Source organism: Colletes latitarsis, chromosome 9 (genome assembly GCF_051014445.1).
Source record: "Colletes latitarsis isolate SP2378_abdomen chromosome 9, iyColLati1, whole genome shotgun sequence".
NCBI classification, from domain to species: Eukaryota; Metazoa; Arthropoda; class Insecta; order Hymenoptera; family Colletidae; genus Colletes; species Colletes latitarsis.
In genome coordinates, this window is record NC_135142.1 from 4,430,680 (window position 1) to 4,448,174 (window position 17,495).

General features: G+C 41.2%; 1 protein-coding gene across 1 annotated transcript; it reads left to right on the top strand.

Annotated features, from left to right (window-relative positions):
• The first annotated feature begins 11,162 nt into the window (after positions 1-11,162).
• Positions 11,163-16,035, top strand: LOC143345628 (uncharacterized). The gene is made up of 2 exons (XM_076772975.1): positions 11,163-12,235; positions 15,981-16,035. Exons 1-2 carry the CDS (start codon positions 11,163-11,165, stop codon positions 16,033-16,035), a joined length of 1,128 nt encoding a protein of 375 aa, XP_076629090.1.
• Positions 16,036-17,495: the final 1,460 nt, after the last annotated feature.

Below are 17,495 nucleotides of genomic sequence, written 5' to 3' on the forward strand. Positions count from 1 at the left end.
GGATAACGCATGTTAGTTCTAGGTTAGGCCTTGGAATTGCCCGCATCAGGGTCATACTTTCGCAGTTTTAGCATACATGTTGACCTGATCGAGGGTTTATTCTGCTTTGGATCACGTAGTAAAGTGGTACCACACTAAAACAGTCAATTAAACCTGATTTCGATCAATATTTTAGAGGATAACGCAAGTTATGTCTGGGATAGGTCTGGGATTTGCCCTCATCAGGCTCATACTTTCGCGTTTTTCACATACTTGTTGAACAGATCCAGGGTTTTTTCTGGTTTGGATCACGTAGTAATGTGGTACCACACTGAAACATTCAATTAAACCTGGTCTTGATAATTATTTTAGAGGATAACGCATGTTAGGTCTGGGTTAAGTCTGGGATTTGCCCTCATCAGACTCATACTTTCGCATATTTCTCATACTGCATGGCTAGATCCTGGGCTATTTCTGGATTGGATCACGTAGTAATGTGGTACCACACTGAAACAGTCAATTAAACCTGGTTTCGATCAATATTTTAGAGGATAACGCAATTTAGGTCTGGGATAGGTCTGGGATTTGCCCACATCAGGCTCATACTTTCGCATATTTCTCATACTTCATGGCTAGATCCTGAGCTTTGTCTGGATTGGATCGCGTAGTAATATGGTACCACACTGAAACAGTCAACAAAACCTGGTTTCGATCCATATTTTAGAGAATAACGCATGTTAGGTCTGGTATAGGTCTTGGATCTGCCCACATCAGGCCCATACCTTCGCATTTTTCTCATACTTGTTGAACAGATCCTGGGTTATTCTGGTTTGGATCACGTAGTAATGTGGTACCACACTGAAACTGTCCATTAAACCTGGTTTCCATCAATATTTTAGAGGATAACGAAAGTTAGCTCTGGTATAGGTCTTGGATCTGCCCACATCAGGCTCATACCTTCGCATTTTTCTCATACTAGTTGAACAGATCCTGGGTTTTTTTCTTGTTTGGATCACGAAGTAATGTGGTACCACACTGATACATTCAATTAATCCTGGTCTAGATAAATATTTTAGAGAATAACTCATTTTAGGTCTAGGTTAGGTCTGGGATTTGCTCTCATCAGGCTCGTACTTTCGCATATTTCTCATACTTGATGGCCAGATTCTGGGTTTTTTCTGGTTTGGATCCCGTAGTAATGGGTTACCACACTGGAACAGTCCATTAAACGTTGTTTCGATCAATATTTTGGAGGATAACGCATGTTAGGTCTTGGTTAGGTCTGGGATTTGCTCTCATCAGGCTCGTACTTTCGCATATTTTTCATAGTTGATGGCCAGATTCTGGGCTTTTTCTGCTTTGGATCACGTAGTAAAGTGGTACCACACTAAAACAGTCAATTAAACCTGGTTTCGATCAATATTTTAGAGGATAACGCAAGTTATGTCAAGGTTAGTCCTGGGATTTGCCCTCATCAGGGTCATATTTTCGCGTTCTTCACATACTTGTTAAACAGATCCTGGGTATTTTTCTGGTTTTGATCAGGTAGTAATGTGTTACCGCACTGAAACAGTCGATTAAACCTGGTTTCGAACAATATTTTTGAGGATAACGCATGTTAGGCCTAGGTTAGGCCTGGGATTTTCCCTCATCAGACCCATACTTTCGCATTCTCCACATACTTGTTGAACAGATCCTGGGTTTTTTCTAGTTTGGATCACGTAGTAATGTGGTACCAAACTGACACATTCAATTAAACCTGGTCTTGATAAATATTTTAGAGAATAACGCAAGTTATGTTTGGGATAGGTCTGGGGATTTGCCCTCATCAGGCTGATACTTTCGCGTTTTTCACATACTTGTTGAACAGATCCTAGGTTTTTTCTGGTTTGGATCACGTAGTAATGTGGCACCAGACAGAAACAGTCCATTAAACCTGGTTTCGATCAATATTTTAGAGGATAACGCATGTTAGGTCTAGGTTAGGCCTGGGATTTGCCACCATTAGGGTCATACTTTCGCAGTTTTAACATACATGTTGTCCAGATCGAGGGTTTTTTCTGCCTTGGATCACGTAGTAATGTGGTACCACACTGAAACAGTCAATTAAACCTGGTTTCGATCAATATTTTAGAGGATAACGCAAGTTATGTTTGGGATAGGTCTGGGGATTTGCCCTCATCAGGCTCATACTTTCGCATATTTCTCATACTTCATGGCTAGATCCTGAGCTTTGTCTGGATTGGGTCGCGTAGTAATATGGTACCACACTGAAACAGTCAACAAAACCTGGTTTCGATCCATATTTTAGAGAATAACGCATGTTAGGTCTGGTATAGGTCTTGGATCTGCCCACATCAGGCCCATACCTTCGCATTTTTCTCATACTTGTTGAACAGATCCTGGGTTATTCTGGTTTGGATCACGTAGTAATGTGGTACCACACTGAAACTGTCCATTAAACCTGGTTTCCATCAATATTTTAGAGGATAACGCAAGCTAGCTCTGGTATAGGTCTTGGATCTGCCCACATCAGGCTCATACCTTCGCATTTTTCTCATACTAGTTGAACAGATCCTGGGTTTTTTCTTGTTTGGATCACGTAGTAATGTGGTACCACACTGATACAGTCAATTAAACCTGGTCTTGATAAATATTTTAGAGAATAACTCATTTTAGGTCTAGGTTAGGTCTGGGATTTGCTCTCATCAGGCTCGTACTTTCGCATATTTCTCATACTTGATGGCCAGATTCTGGGTTTTTTCTGGTTTGGATCCCGTAGTAATGGGGTACCACACTGGAACAGTCCATTAAACTTTGTTTCGATCAATATTTTGGAGGATAACGCATGTTATGTCTAGGTTAGTCCTGGGATTTGCCTTCATCAGGGTCATATTTTCGCGTTCTTCACATACTTGTTAAACAGATCCTGGGTATTTTTCTGGTTTTGATCAGGTAGTAATGTGTTACCGCACTGAAACAGTCGATTAAACCTGGTTTCGAACAATATTTTTGAGGATAACGCATGTTAGGCCTAGGTTAGGCCTGGGATTTGCCCTCATCAGGGTCATATTTTCGCGTTCTTCACATACTTGTTAAACAGATCCTGGGTATTTTTCTGGTTTTGATCAGGTAGTAATGTGTTACCGCACTGAAACAGTCGATTAAACCTGGTTTCCATCAATATTTTAGAGGATAACGCAAGTTAGCTCTGGTATAGGTCTTGGATCTGCCCACATCAGGCTCATACCTTCGCATTTTTCTCATACTTGTTGAACAGATCCTGGGTTTTTTCTAGTTTGGATCACGTAGTAATGTGGTACCAAACTGACACATTCAATTAAACCTGGTCTTGATAAATATTTTAGAGAATAACGCAAGTTATTTTTGGGATAGGTCTGGGGATTTGCCCTCATCAGGCAGATACTTTCGCGTTTTTCACATACTTGTTGAACAGATCCTAGGTTTTTTCTGATTTGGATCACGTAGTAATGTGGCACCAGACAGAAACAGTCCATTAAACCTGGTTTCGATCAATATTTTAGAGGATAACGCATGTTAGGTCTAGGTTAGGCCTGGGATTTGCCACCATTAGGGTCATACTTTCGCAGTTTTAACATACATGTTGTCCAGATCGAGGGTTTTTTCTGCCTTGGATCACGTAGTAATGTGGTACCACACTGAAACAGTCAATTAAACCTGGTTTCGATCAATATTTTAGAGGATAACGCAAGTTATGTTTGGGATAGGTCTGGGGATTTGCCCTCATCAGGCTCATACTTTCGCGTTTTACATATACTTGTTGAACAGATCCTGGCGTTTTTCAGGTTTGGATCACGTAGTCATGTGGTACCACACTGAAACAGTCTATTAAACATGGTTTCGATCAATATTTTTGAGGATAACGCAAGTTAGGTCTGGGGTAGGTCTGGGATTTGGCCTCATCAGGGTGATACTTTCGCTCTTTTCACATACTTGTTGCACAGATCCCTGGCTTTTTTCTGGTTTGGATCACGTAGTAATGTGGTACCACACTGAAACAGTCCATTAAACATGGTTTGGATCAATATTTTTGAGGATAACGCAAGTTAGGTCTGGGATAGGTCTGGGATTTGCCCTCATCAGGGTCTTACTTTCGCATTTTTCACATACTTGTTGAACAGATCCCTGGTTTTTTCTAGTTTCGATCACGTAGTAATGTGGTACCACACTGAAGCATTCAATTAAACCTGTTTTCGATCAATATTTTTGAGGGTAACGCATGTTAGGTCAAGGTTAGGCCAAGGATTTGCTCCCATCAGGCTCGTACTTACGCATATTTCTCATACTTGATGACCAAATTCTGGGCTTTTTCTAGTTTCGATCCCGTAGTAGTGTGGTACCACACTGAAACAGTCCATTAAACCTGGTTTCGATCAATATTTTAGAGGATAACGCAAGTTAGGTCTGGGATAGGTCTGGGATCTGCCCTCATAAGACTCATACTTTCGCATTCTCCACATACTTGTTGAACAGATCCTGGGTTTTTTCTGGTTTGGATCACGTAGTAATGTGGTACCACATTGAAACAGTCCATTAAAGCTGGTTTCGATCAATATTTTAGAGAATAACGCATGTTAGGTCTTGGTTAGGCCTGGGATTTGCCCTCAACAGGGTCATATTTTCGCGTTCTTCACAATCTTGTTGAACAGATCCTGGGTATTTCTCTGGTTTGGATCAGGTAGCAATGTGGTACCACACTGAAACAGTCGATTAAACCTGGTTTCGATCAATATTTTAGAGGATAACGCATGTTAGGTCTGGGTTAGGTCTAGGATTTGCCCTAATCAGGTTCATAATTTCGCATATTTCTCATACTTGATGGCCAGATCCTGGGTTTTTTCTGGTTTGGATCACGTAGTAATGTGGTACCACACTGAAACAGTCCATTAAACCTGGTTTCAATCAATATTTTAGAGAATAACGCTTGTTAGGTCTTGGTTAGGTCTGGGATTTGCTCTCATCAGGGTCATATTTTCGCGTTCTTCACATACTTGTTGTACAGATCCTGCGTTTTTTTCTGATTTGGATCACGTAGTAATGTGGTACCACACTGAAGCTAACGATTAAACCTGGTTTCGATCAATATCTTTGAGGGTAACGCATTTTAGGTCTAGGTTAGGCCTGGGATTTTCCCTCATCAGACACATACTATCGCATTCTTCACATACTTTTTGAACGGATCCTGTGTCTTTTCTGGTTTGAATCACGGAGTAATGAGGTACCACACTGAAACAGTCCATTAAACCTGGTTTCGAACAATATTTTAGAGGATAACGCATCTAATGTCTAGGTTAGGCCTGGGATTTGCTCTCATCAGACACATACTTTCGCATTCTCCACATACTTGTTGAACGGAGCCTGGGTTCTTTCTGGTTTGGATTTCGTAGTATTGTGGTACCACACTGAAACAGTCCATTAAACCTGGTTTCGCTCAATATTTTAGAGAATAACGCTTGTTAGATCCTGGTTAGATCTGGGATTTGCTCTCATCAGGCTCGTACTTTCGTATATTTCTCATAGTTGATGGCTAGATTCTGGGCCTTTTCTGGTTTGGATCCCGTAGTAATGTGGTACCACACTGAAACAATCCATTATACCCGGCTTCGATCAATATTTTAGAGGATAACGCAAGTTAGGTCTGGGATAGGTCTGGGATTTGCCCTCATCAGGGTCGTATTTTCGCATTTTTCACATACTTGTTGAACAGATCCTGGGTTTTTTTCTGGTTTGGATCACGTAGTAATGTGGTACCACACTGAAACAGTCCATTAAACCTGGTTTCGATCAATATTTTAGAGAATAACGCTTGTTAGATCTTGGTTAGGTCTGGGATTTGCTCTCATCAGGCTCGTACTTTCGTATATTTCTCATAGTTCTGGCTAGATTCTGGGCTTTTTCTGGTTTGGATCCCATAGTAATGTGGTACCACACTGAAACAGTCAATTACACCTGGTTTCGATAAATATTTTAGAGGATAACGCATGTTATGTCTAGGTTAGGCCTAGGATTTGCCCTCATCAGACACATACTTTCGCATTCTCCACATACTTGGTGAACAGATCCTGGAGTTTTTCTTGTTTGGATCACGTAGTAATGTGGTACCACACTGAAACATTCAATTAAACCTGGTCTTGATAAATATTTTAGGGTATAACGCATGTTAGGTCTAGGTTAGGTCTGGGATTTTCCCTCATCAGATTCATACCTTCGCATTCCTCACATACTTGTTGAACGGATCCTGGGTTTTTTCTGGTTAGGATCACGTAGTAATGTGGTACCACACTGAAACAGTCCATTAAACCTGGTTTCGAACAATATTTTAGGGGATAACGCATGTTATGTCTAGGTTTGGCCCGGGATTTGCCCTGATCAGGGTCATATTTTCGCGTTCCTCACATACTTGTTGAACAGATCGTGGGTATTTTTCTGGTTTGGATCAGGTAGTAATGTGCTACCACACTGAAACAGTCGATTAAACCTGGTTTCGATCAATATTTTTGAGGATAACGCATGGTATGTCTTGGTTAGGCCTGGGATTTTCCTTCATCAGACTCATACCTTCGCATTCTTCACATACTTGTTGAACGGATCCTGGGTTTTTTCTGGTTTGGATCACGTAGTAATATGGTACCACACTGAAACATTCAATTAAACCTGGTCTTGATAAATATTTTAGAGGATAACGCATGTTAGGTCTAGGTTAGGTCTGGGATTTTCCCTCATCAGATTCATACCTTCGCATTCTTCACATACTTGTTGAACGGATCCTGGGTTTTTTCTGGTTAGGATCACGTAGTAATGTGGTACCACCCTGAAACATTCAATTAAACCTGGTCTAGATAAATATTTTAGAGGATAACGCATGTTAGGTCTGGGATAGGTCTGGGATTTGCTCTCATCAGGGTCATATTTTCGCATTTTTCACATACTTGTTGATCAGATCCCTGGCTTTTTCTGGTTTGGATCATGTAGTAATGTGGTACCACACTGAAACAGTCCATTAAACCTGGCTTCGATCAATATTTTTGAGGGTAACGCATGTTAGGTCTAGGTTAGGCCTGGGATTTTCCCTCATCAGACACATAATTTCCCATTCTTCACATACTTGTTGACCGGATCCTGGGTTTTTTCTAGTTTGGATCACGTAGTAATGTGGTACCACACTGAAACAGTAAATTAAACCTGGTTTCGATCAATATTTTAGAGGATAAGGAATGTTATGTCTAGGTTAGGCTCGGGATTTGCCCTCATCAGGGTCATATTTCCGCGTTCCTCACATACTAGTTGAACAGATCCTGGGTATTTTTCTGGTTTGGATCAGGTAGTAATGTGCTACCACACTGAAACAGTCGATTAAACCTGGTTTCGATCAATATTTTTGAGGATAACGCATGGTCTTGGTTAGGCCTGGGATTTTCCTTCATCAGACTCATACCTTCGCATTCTTCACATACTTGTTGAACGGTTCCTGGGTTCTTTCTGGTTTGGATCACGTGGTCATGTGGTACCACAGTGAAACAGTCCATTAAACCTGGTTTCGATCAATATTTTAGAGGATAACGCAAGTTATGTCTGGGATAAGTCTCGGTTTTGACCTCGTCAGGCTCATACTTCCGCATTCTTCACATACTTGTTGTACAGATCCTGGGTTTTTTTCTGGTTTGGATCACGTAGTAATGTGGTACCACACTGAAACAGTCCAGTAAACCTGGTTTCGATCAATATTTTAGAGGATAGCACATGTTAGGTCTGGGCTAGGCCTGGGATTTTCCCTCATCAGACACACACTTTCGCATTCTTCACATACTTGTTGAACGGTTCCTGGGTTTTTAGTGGTTTGGATCACATGGTCATGTGGTACCACACTGAAACATTCAATTAAACCTGGTCTTGATAAATATTTTAGAGGATAACGCATGTTAGGTCTGGGTTAGTTCTTGGATTTTCCCTCATCAGGCTCATACTTTCGCATATTTCTCATACTTCATGGCTAGATCCTGGGCTTTTTCTGGTTTGGGTCACGTAGTAATGTGGTACCACACTGGAACAGTCCATTAAACCAGGTTTCGATCCATATTTTAGAGGATAACGCATGTTAGGTCTTGGTTAGTTCTGGGATTTGCTCTCATGAGGCTCATACTTTCGCGTTTCTCACATGCTTGTTGAACGGATCCTGGGTTTTTTCTAGTTTGGATCACGTAGTAATGTGGTACCACACTGAAACAGTCCATTAAACCTGGTTTCGATCAATATTTTAGAGAATAACTCATGTTTGGTCTAGGTTAGGTCTGGTATTTGCTCTCATCAGGCTCGTACTTTCACATATTTCTCATAGCTGATGGCCAGATTCTGGGCTTTTTCTGGTTTGGATCTCGTAGTAATGTGGTACCACACTGAAACAGTCGATTAAACCTGGTTTCGATCAATATTTTAGAGGATAACGCAACTTAGGTCTGGGATAGGTCTAGGATTTGCCTTCGTCAGGCTAATACTTTCGCTTTCTTCACATACTTGTTGTACAGATCCTGGGTTTTTTTCTGGTTTGGATCATGTAGTAATGTGGTACCACACTGAAACAGTCCATTATACCTGGTTTCGATCAATATCTTAGAGAATAACTCATGTTAGGTCTAGGTTAGGTCTGGGATTTGTTCTCATCAGGCTCGTGCTTTTGCATATTTCTCATACTTGATGGCCAGATTCTGGGCTTTTTCTGGTTTGGATCACGTAGTAATGTGGTAGCAAACTGAAACAGTCGATTAAACCGGGTTTCGAACAATATCTTAGAGGATAACGCAAGTTGTGTCTGGGATAGGTCTGGGATTTGCCCTCGTCAGGCTCATACTTTCGCATTCTTCACATACTTGTTGTACGGATCCTGCGTTTTTTTCTGGTTTGGATCACGTAGTAATGTGGTACCACACTGAAACAGTCCATTATACCTGGTTTCTATCAATATTTTGGAGGATAACGCAAGTTTGGTCTGGGATAGCTCCGGGATTTGCCCTCATCAGTGTCATATTTTCGCATTTTTCACATACTTGTTGAACAGATAGTAGGTGAGTAAGGGGAGTTCTGGTCAGGGGGCTCCGGGGGGGGGGGGGGGGGGGTACGGGGGAGGGGGTGATGTGGGTGAGGGGTTGGGGGAGGGGGCCTGTGCGCCGGAGTTGGGGGGGCCGGGGTGGGTCCGTCGGGGTGGGGCAGTCAGAGTGGGGGGTCGGTAACTATTACCGACAGTCGATAATTGGTATCTACGGTCGGTAATTAGTATCTATGGTTGGTAATTAGTATTTATGGTCGGTAATTAGTATCAACGATCGATAATTGACATTAACGGCTGGTAATTAGCAGAGGTTAGAAAGTGAAAGAGGGTAATTGCCTGGTATCGATAAAAAGGGAAGGTGTGATAAAAGGGATGCATCTGGTAAAAAGAAGTGGTAATTATCAAAGGTAATTATCAGAGGTCAATAAAGAGGAGGTGGGGAAAGAAATTAGACGCCTTTTGACTATTTCAAAATTTTATTTCACAAAAATTAGATACAGTTTTTATTTTTAATTATTAATAGCATCATATAAAATGTTATCCAGCGCATATGCCAACAGCTCGCAATCTACAGGCGAATTTTTATCGTAATATTCACGAAGGATTTTGTCTGCATCACGTTTACGCATAATACTATTGCGTCTTAAAATATTTGTAAATTCTTGGTATTTCTCACCAACATAGTGCGCATTTTGGCATAGCCACGAATATGCATGCTCGATGCACTGTTCCAGTTCGAATAAAAACAATAGAGTTGTCGGTTTCATATACATGCAAGCATCATGCAATTTCACTTGTACAATGTTCATATCATGCATTGCAACAACCGTATGCACCAAATCACAAATTGATAACGATGTTGGAGAAGGAGCTGATAGCACATGTTGTTTGATGTCCTCGCGTTTGTGAATAAACACCATCCATGTTGAGTAAGACAGCAACAATTTATTTCCTCGAGTATCACCAAGTATAATTTCCACGGCGGATACAGGTCCTACACCGATTGCAATATCCAAATACTTGTATGCTGTGGATGTGAGGGCAAACCTCCTTCCCAGTATATGAGGCGTTGGATGCTGTTTCTTGCTACTGTTACATATAGAAAAGTAAATAAAAAATAAAAGGTAAGTAATGACAATAAGTAATAACAATAAGAAAAAATGGATAAGAAAAAAATTGTGGTAATAATACTTACTCGTTACTTGTGCATGCTGTATCGTAAGGAATGCAATAATTCATTTTTTCAGAAAAAATTTGAACGTAGAATTCAATAGATAATGTTTCACGATGATACTATCAAACGAGTGTGAATATTGTGCAGCACTTAAATGCAACGTTGCATCATATGTATCAGGGAAGCGGGTGGCGCGTAGTGGGGGAATGAATTTTTTATATCACATGTTCTTCTTCTGCGAAAAGTGCAACTTTTGCAAAAATGTCTTTTAGATTACCTTGAACACATCTAAACATGCAACTTCTGCAAAGCGTATAACATTACATTCGCAGGATGATGCAAACAAATAATATTCTTCGCGACATAGATCATTTGTGGGGAAGAAGGAATTTTTTATATCACGTGTTCTTCTTCTGTGAAAAGTGCAACTTTTTGCAAAAATTGTTTTTTAGATTACCTTGAACATGTCTAAACATGCAACTTCTGCAAAGCGTATAACATTACACACGAATTGTGCGAGCTATTGGGGTCCTAATCATTTTACGTACACGTTGTTCCCCTTCTTATGCAATACTTTTTCAACTAGATACACTTCGGAATTTGCAGAGTTATTGAACCCCAACCATATTTACGTACACGTTGTTCCCCCTTCTTACTATTTTATGTTACATGTTCTTCTGCGAAAAGCGCAACTTTTTTGCAAGGTGTTTTAGATTACACTGAACATGTGCAAAAAACGTATACAATACATTTGTGGATGAACACGCGCAAAAAACACAACCTCTGCAAAACCTATAACAGCGCATTCGCGGACACAGATTTCTGTAATATATCGCGAGCATCACCGAAAGCATCATCAGGAACAGTGATTTTTTGTAATATATCGTATGCATCACTATACACATTAACACAAAAGACGACAGTATGGATCATCAAGAGCAGGAGCTGTACGAGCAAGCCGCTCAATTAAGGTCGATGGAAGAATACAATTTATGGGAACATCGATTTGGCGATTATCTCGATTCGTTGGAGGAACGAAGCCGAATCAAGAGACTGCGACTCTCAATCGGTGAAAAACAATCATTGATTGCTCGTATCGCTAGATTAGAAAGTCTAAAAGATTCGACACGCAATCGATTTGTACATGCGGGTGCTGGACATAGTGCAAGACTCAGATGGCGTGAAATTGATACGGCTTTCGTTAACCGTATATTGACCGGTGCAGTGATAAATTCTAACCACATAGAACCTCGCAATTTTCTGGAAGATGCGAGGGATATTGTAGTCGATCATGTGCGAAACATTCTGCTGAAACATGATAGTGTAAAAATAAATACTATACTTAATGGTGAATTTGTTGTTGGTAACAAATGTGCAAACAAAAGTGTTAACACGAAAAATTGTGAACTTTTTCGCTTGTCTGACCTACGCGAATGGTATGATTTACGAGTCATTGAACCCATTCTAGCATCCTTAGACGAATTTCAGGAACGTGATAGTGGGTGGGCGCTGCCGCGGATACTGAATTTAATTGTTAATGTAAATAAATATATGCCAATGCATGCAGGATGTGCCATACAATTACCGCGAGAGGTACGACTAAAGAAAGCAGTAATCAATGTATGCTCGACGGACAATGCATGTTTTGCGTGGTCGGTGGTGGCCGCTCTGTATCCAGCCGAAAGTCACGTATCTCTCGCATCGTCATATCCTCATTATACAACAGTGTTGAATATCCAGGATATTGAATTTCTAATGACATTGAACCAAATTAAAAAGTTTGAACATATCAACAACATCTCCATCAATGTCTATACCATTGAGAATAAGAAGGTGTTACCAATACGAGTCACTGATAAGAAGATGGAAAGACATGTCAATTTGTTGTATTTAGAAGGAGCAAACGACGTGGGACATTTCACATGGATTAAGAACTTATCTCGCCTCGTATGCACACAATTGAGTAAACATAATGGCAGGAAATACTTTTGTGATAGGTATGTATATAATAAATCTTTTAAATATTTTATGTTAGATAAAAATTATGCCTCTTATTGCAGATGCTTACACTACTTTAGTTCGAATGTGAAGCTGGAAGCTCACACCATGGATTGTGAGAAGATGAACGATTGCGCAATCATATTGCCAAATGATGATTGCAGTAAGTGGCTCAGCTTCAGCAACTACAACAGGAAAGAGCGTGTTCCGTTTATCGTGTATGCCGATCTGGAATGCATCCTGGAGAGAACGGATACTGATCGAGAAGCGTCAAGATACACGTACCAGCATCATCGAGTATTTAGCGTGGGATATTATGTGCGGTGCTCGTACGACGACTCGTTATCTACGTTTCAATGTCGTCGCGATCCTGATTGCGTATCATGGTTTGTGGGACAACTTCAAGATTTGTCACATCGTATAAAGTCCATCTTATCGACCAATGTACCCATGGAAAATTTATCAGCTGAACAATTACGAAATTTTAATATGGCAACACACTGCCATATATGCGAAACACCATTTACGCGAGATGATATGCGAGTACGCGATTATTGCCACTTAACCGGTCGGTACAGAGGTCCTGCACATTCAAATCACAATCTAAATTATAAAGACGCATTTGTCATCCCTATAGTCTTTCACAATTTATCCGGTTATGATTCACATTTTATTATCAAGGAGATAGCCACAGCATTTGAGGGTGATGTCACTGTATTGCCGATAACAAAAGAGAAGTACATTTCATTTACAAAATACGTTGAAAACGCGAATGAAGAATCAAACTCGCGCAAGCGCATAAAATTGCAATTCATCGATTCATTTAAATTTTTAAATACAAGTCTCGAGAAATTGGTATCTTTTCTTAGTAAAGATAAACTTGAAATTACACGGTCCGAGTTTCAAAAATTATCTGCGGAAGATTTTGATTTATTGACGCGAAAAGGGGTGTTTCCATACGAGTACATTGACTGTATTGAAAAGTTGGACCAATCATGTTTACCATCACGCAACTCATTTTACAGTTCCTTAACTGGCGATACAGTATCCGAAAACGACTACGCACACGCTGTCAACGTGTGGAAGCGGTTCTCCATTGAAAAGCTCGGCGAGTATAGCGATTTGTATCTGAAGACGGATGTCTTGCTGTTAGCAGATATTTTTGAAAATTTTCGCAATAGTTGCATCGCAAGTTATGGACTCGACCCCGCGCACTATTATACTTTGCCTGGTTTTACGTGGGATGCCATGCTGAAGCATACACGTATCAATTTCGAACTTCTTACCGATATCGACATGGTCCTATTTATCGAACGTGGTATACGTGGTGCTTTGAGTCAATGTTCCAACAGACGCGCACGAGCCAACAACAAATACACGCAATCGCACGATCCATTGCAACCGTCGTCATATTTAATGTATTTCGATGTAAATAATTTGTACGGCTGGGCAATGTGTCAACCATTACCATATGCCAATTTTCAGTGGGTCAACAATAAAGATGTAGATGTAATGACCGTAGCGTTAGACTCATCGATGGGGTATATTTTGGAAGTCGATCTAGAGTATCCGCAACATCTGCATGATTCGCACACTGACCTACCGTTCTGCACAACACATGATAAACCGCCTGGCAAGCGCCAGGAGAAGCTCCTCGCAACTCTATACGATAAGAAGCGTTACGTAATACACTATCGCAATCTGCAGCAATGTATTCGTCACGGCCTTCGCGTAACTGAAATTCACCACGTATTACAGTTTTCCCAATCCCCATGGCTTCGCGATTACATCGAACTAAATACAAAGTTCAGAACTCTTGCTACAAACGATTTTGAGAAAAATTTATATAAGTTAATGAATAATGCAGTGTTTGGTAAAACCATGGAGAATGCGCGCAATCATGTAGATGTCAAATTAGTAACGAAATGGGGAGGGAGATACGGTGCAGAGGCATTAATCGCTAAACCAAATTTCCACAGTCGCAGCATATTTTCGGAAAACCTAGTTGCGATCGAACTGCATAAATTGTTCGTAAAATTTAACAAACCAATCTATGTGGGCATGTGTATACTAGATATATCTAAGATTTGTTTGTATGAATTCCATTACGATTACATGTTACCCACACATAGGAATAAATGTAAAATTATGTACACCGATACAGACAGTCTAATCTACCACATCGAGTGTGATGATATTTATGAACTTATGATACGCGATATTACCCGCTTTGACACGAGCAATTATCCCACAGACAATCGATATGGTATTCCGCTTGCTAATAAGAAGGTACCAGGTTTAATGAAAGATGAAAATAATGGTGCGATTATGACGGAATTTGTTGGATTGAGAGCGAAAATGTATGCCATACAAGTCGATGGTAAGAAAGATACGAAAAAGGTGAAAGGTGTCAAGAGTAATGTTGTAGCGCGAACTATAACATTTGATGATTATGTGCAATGTTTGATGGGTGAGGTTGAAAAGATTTGTCACTAATCGTGTATAAGATCCATGTTGCATGAAGTGTACACGGTATCAGAAACAAAAATTGCTTTGAGCCCATACGATGACAAACGATATATTGTACCATATTCAACCAAGACGCTGCCGTGGGGGCATTATAAAATACCGCTTTAGACATACCAATTATATTTCTTATTCATTTTTCAATATATATATTTTTTATGTAATTTTTATATTTCTTATTCATTTTTCAATATATATATTTTTATTTATATTTTTTATGTAATTTTTATATTTCTTATTCATTTTTCAATATATATATTTTTATTTATATTTTTTATGTAATTTTTATATTTCTTATTCATTTTTCAATATATATATTTTTTATTTATATTTTCATGTAATTTTTATATTTTTTATTCATTTCATTATATATATATTTTTATGTATGTAATTATAGTATGTAATAAAACAATTTATATATACATGGTATCTCTACACATCTCCCTCACCCCAATTTGTTATTAATTTTACATTAGGAAAAGTTCACAGTAAAAAAAAAAAAAAAAAAAAAAAAAAAAAAAAAAATTATTATTTCTGATATTTCAACCACTCGCTGTATAATTTAAATACATTTTTGTAAAACACAAGTCTTTTCATGGTTGTTGGATTACAATGTATTAGCACGATCGAGATTTTTCAAACACTTGATATCTTCATAATCGGCATCAATGGTTTTAGATTTATTCTAAAGTTCATAATTTTATAAAAAGATACATTTATATCCAATATTTCAACCATCACTAATAAGTACATGTTTTTTTCAGAAGCTTGCAAAAACATTAAAAGATTTTTAGACATATTCTGAAAGTTCATAATTTTATAAAAATTGCTAGGAAGGAGGAGGATAAGGAAATTAGATGTATTTTTTAAATGACATAAATTGATTCAAAAAGATACATTTATTTCCAATATTTTAACCACCAATTGCATAATTTAAGTACATTTTACAAATCAAAAAAGGTACATTTATTTTTGATATTTTAACCACCAATTGTATAATTTAAATACATTTTGCATAGCGCATGTCTTTTTATGGTTACCACATCGCCATGTGTTTGCACAATCAAGATTTTTTAAACATTCAATATCACCATAATCAGCATCGATGTTCTCTGCATTAATATGTTCAGCCACCATGTTTGTTAACCAATCACGTGTTTGAAGTCCTTTAACATAGACGATTGGGTTTGACTCATCAATTATTGCCGATGTAATAAGCATTTTGCTCATGTTGTATGGTATAAAACCGTCGTCCCACGGCAGTCCGTGGTGATTCTTCGTCACCCAAGTAGCTCATGATTTATCGGGCGCTGATAATAAACACCATGGATATGGACTTTGGAAGATATAATGCGCTAGAGTGCTTCCTTTTTTCAACACCGCCACTTCCTTTACAACAAACTCTGTGTCGCTAACGAACCCCTGCATGTCGACAAATGTTGGTACCATCATGAAAATATCTTTGAAACTATGCTGCAATGCGGCGTGTCCGCCTGTTATACATATTACAAACATTGCTGATGTTACAGTTTATATAATCTTTTTTTTTTTTTTTTTTTTTTTTTTGTCGTGGGGAAAATCTTCGAAAGACTCCCCCCCACCTCCTTGGGGAGAGGTGGGAGGGGTGTGTGGGATTCCCCGCGCCCGTACAACGACAGGCGCGGGACCTACCCACTAAAAACCCCACGGTGACCCTTCGGCACGCTTTGGGAGGATACCGGGAATCGCCCGAAGCATTCTTCCGGTATCCTCCCCGTGCCCGCGCTTTCGCGCCCATCCCCCGGGGGGACAATCAGTTCCCCCAGTAGACACACTGCCTCATAGCGGCGGGACGGGGCCACTCCATCCCGCCGCTATCCGTCCCGGGGCCGCGTTTAGTGGCGGCTGCGAGCCCCAACTCGCAGCCGCCCGCGACCCCGTTTCCACCCCTCGGCGGCCGGGCGTTCATGGCCGCACCAGACCGCCGAGGGTGCCTCCCCTTGCGTCGGACCGGTAGGGGGAGGCACTCCTACCCCCAACCGGTCCGACCCGGCGCCGCCTGGCGGGAGGAGGGTCCCCTCAGGACCCCCCTCCCAGCCTAGGTCATCCGCCACGCCGAGGCGGCCGCCCGCGACGCCTCGCGACCGGGCGACGACCTCGGGCCACCGCACGAGCGCGAGCTTCAGCGCGGCCTCCTTCTGCAACATTACGTTCTCGCAGAAGGAGGCCACGGCCCTCCACTTCTCCTCGCTGCCGAGCATGGCGCGCACCACGCCCGGCAGCGAGACATCCCGCCCGACGACGCCGACCAGGACACGGCGCTCCCCCTCCCACGCGGGGCATACCTCCAGGGTATGATCCGCCGTGTCCTGCTCAGCGTCGCAGTGGCAGCAACGCGCCGTCGGCTCCTTCCCTATCCGGCACAGGTATCTTCCGAAGCTGCCATGCCCGGAAAATACCTGTGCCAGCCGGTAGGTGAGGCTGCCATGGCCTCTGTCCAGCCACTCCTTCAGGAGTGGCCGAACAGCCCCGACACACCGGTGCCCCGCGGTTGGCAGAGCCAGCCGCTCCTGCCACGCGAGCAACACGGACTGCCGGGCCTGGCGCTTCAAATCGCCCCAAGCAGGTTCCTGCCCGCCCGGGACCGCCCCCACCCCCGCGCGACGGTCGACGCGGTGCCGGTACATCACCGCGTGCGACCGCGCGAGCAGGTCCATGGGCGGCAGCCCCGCTAGAACCGTCGCCGCCTCATGT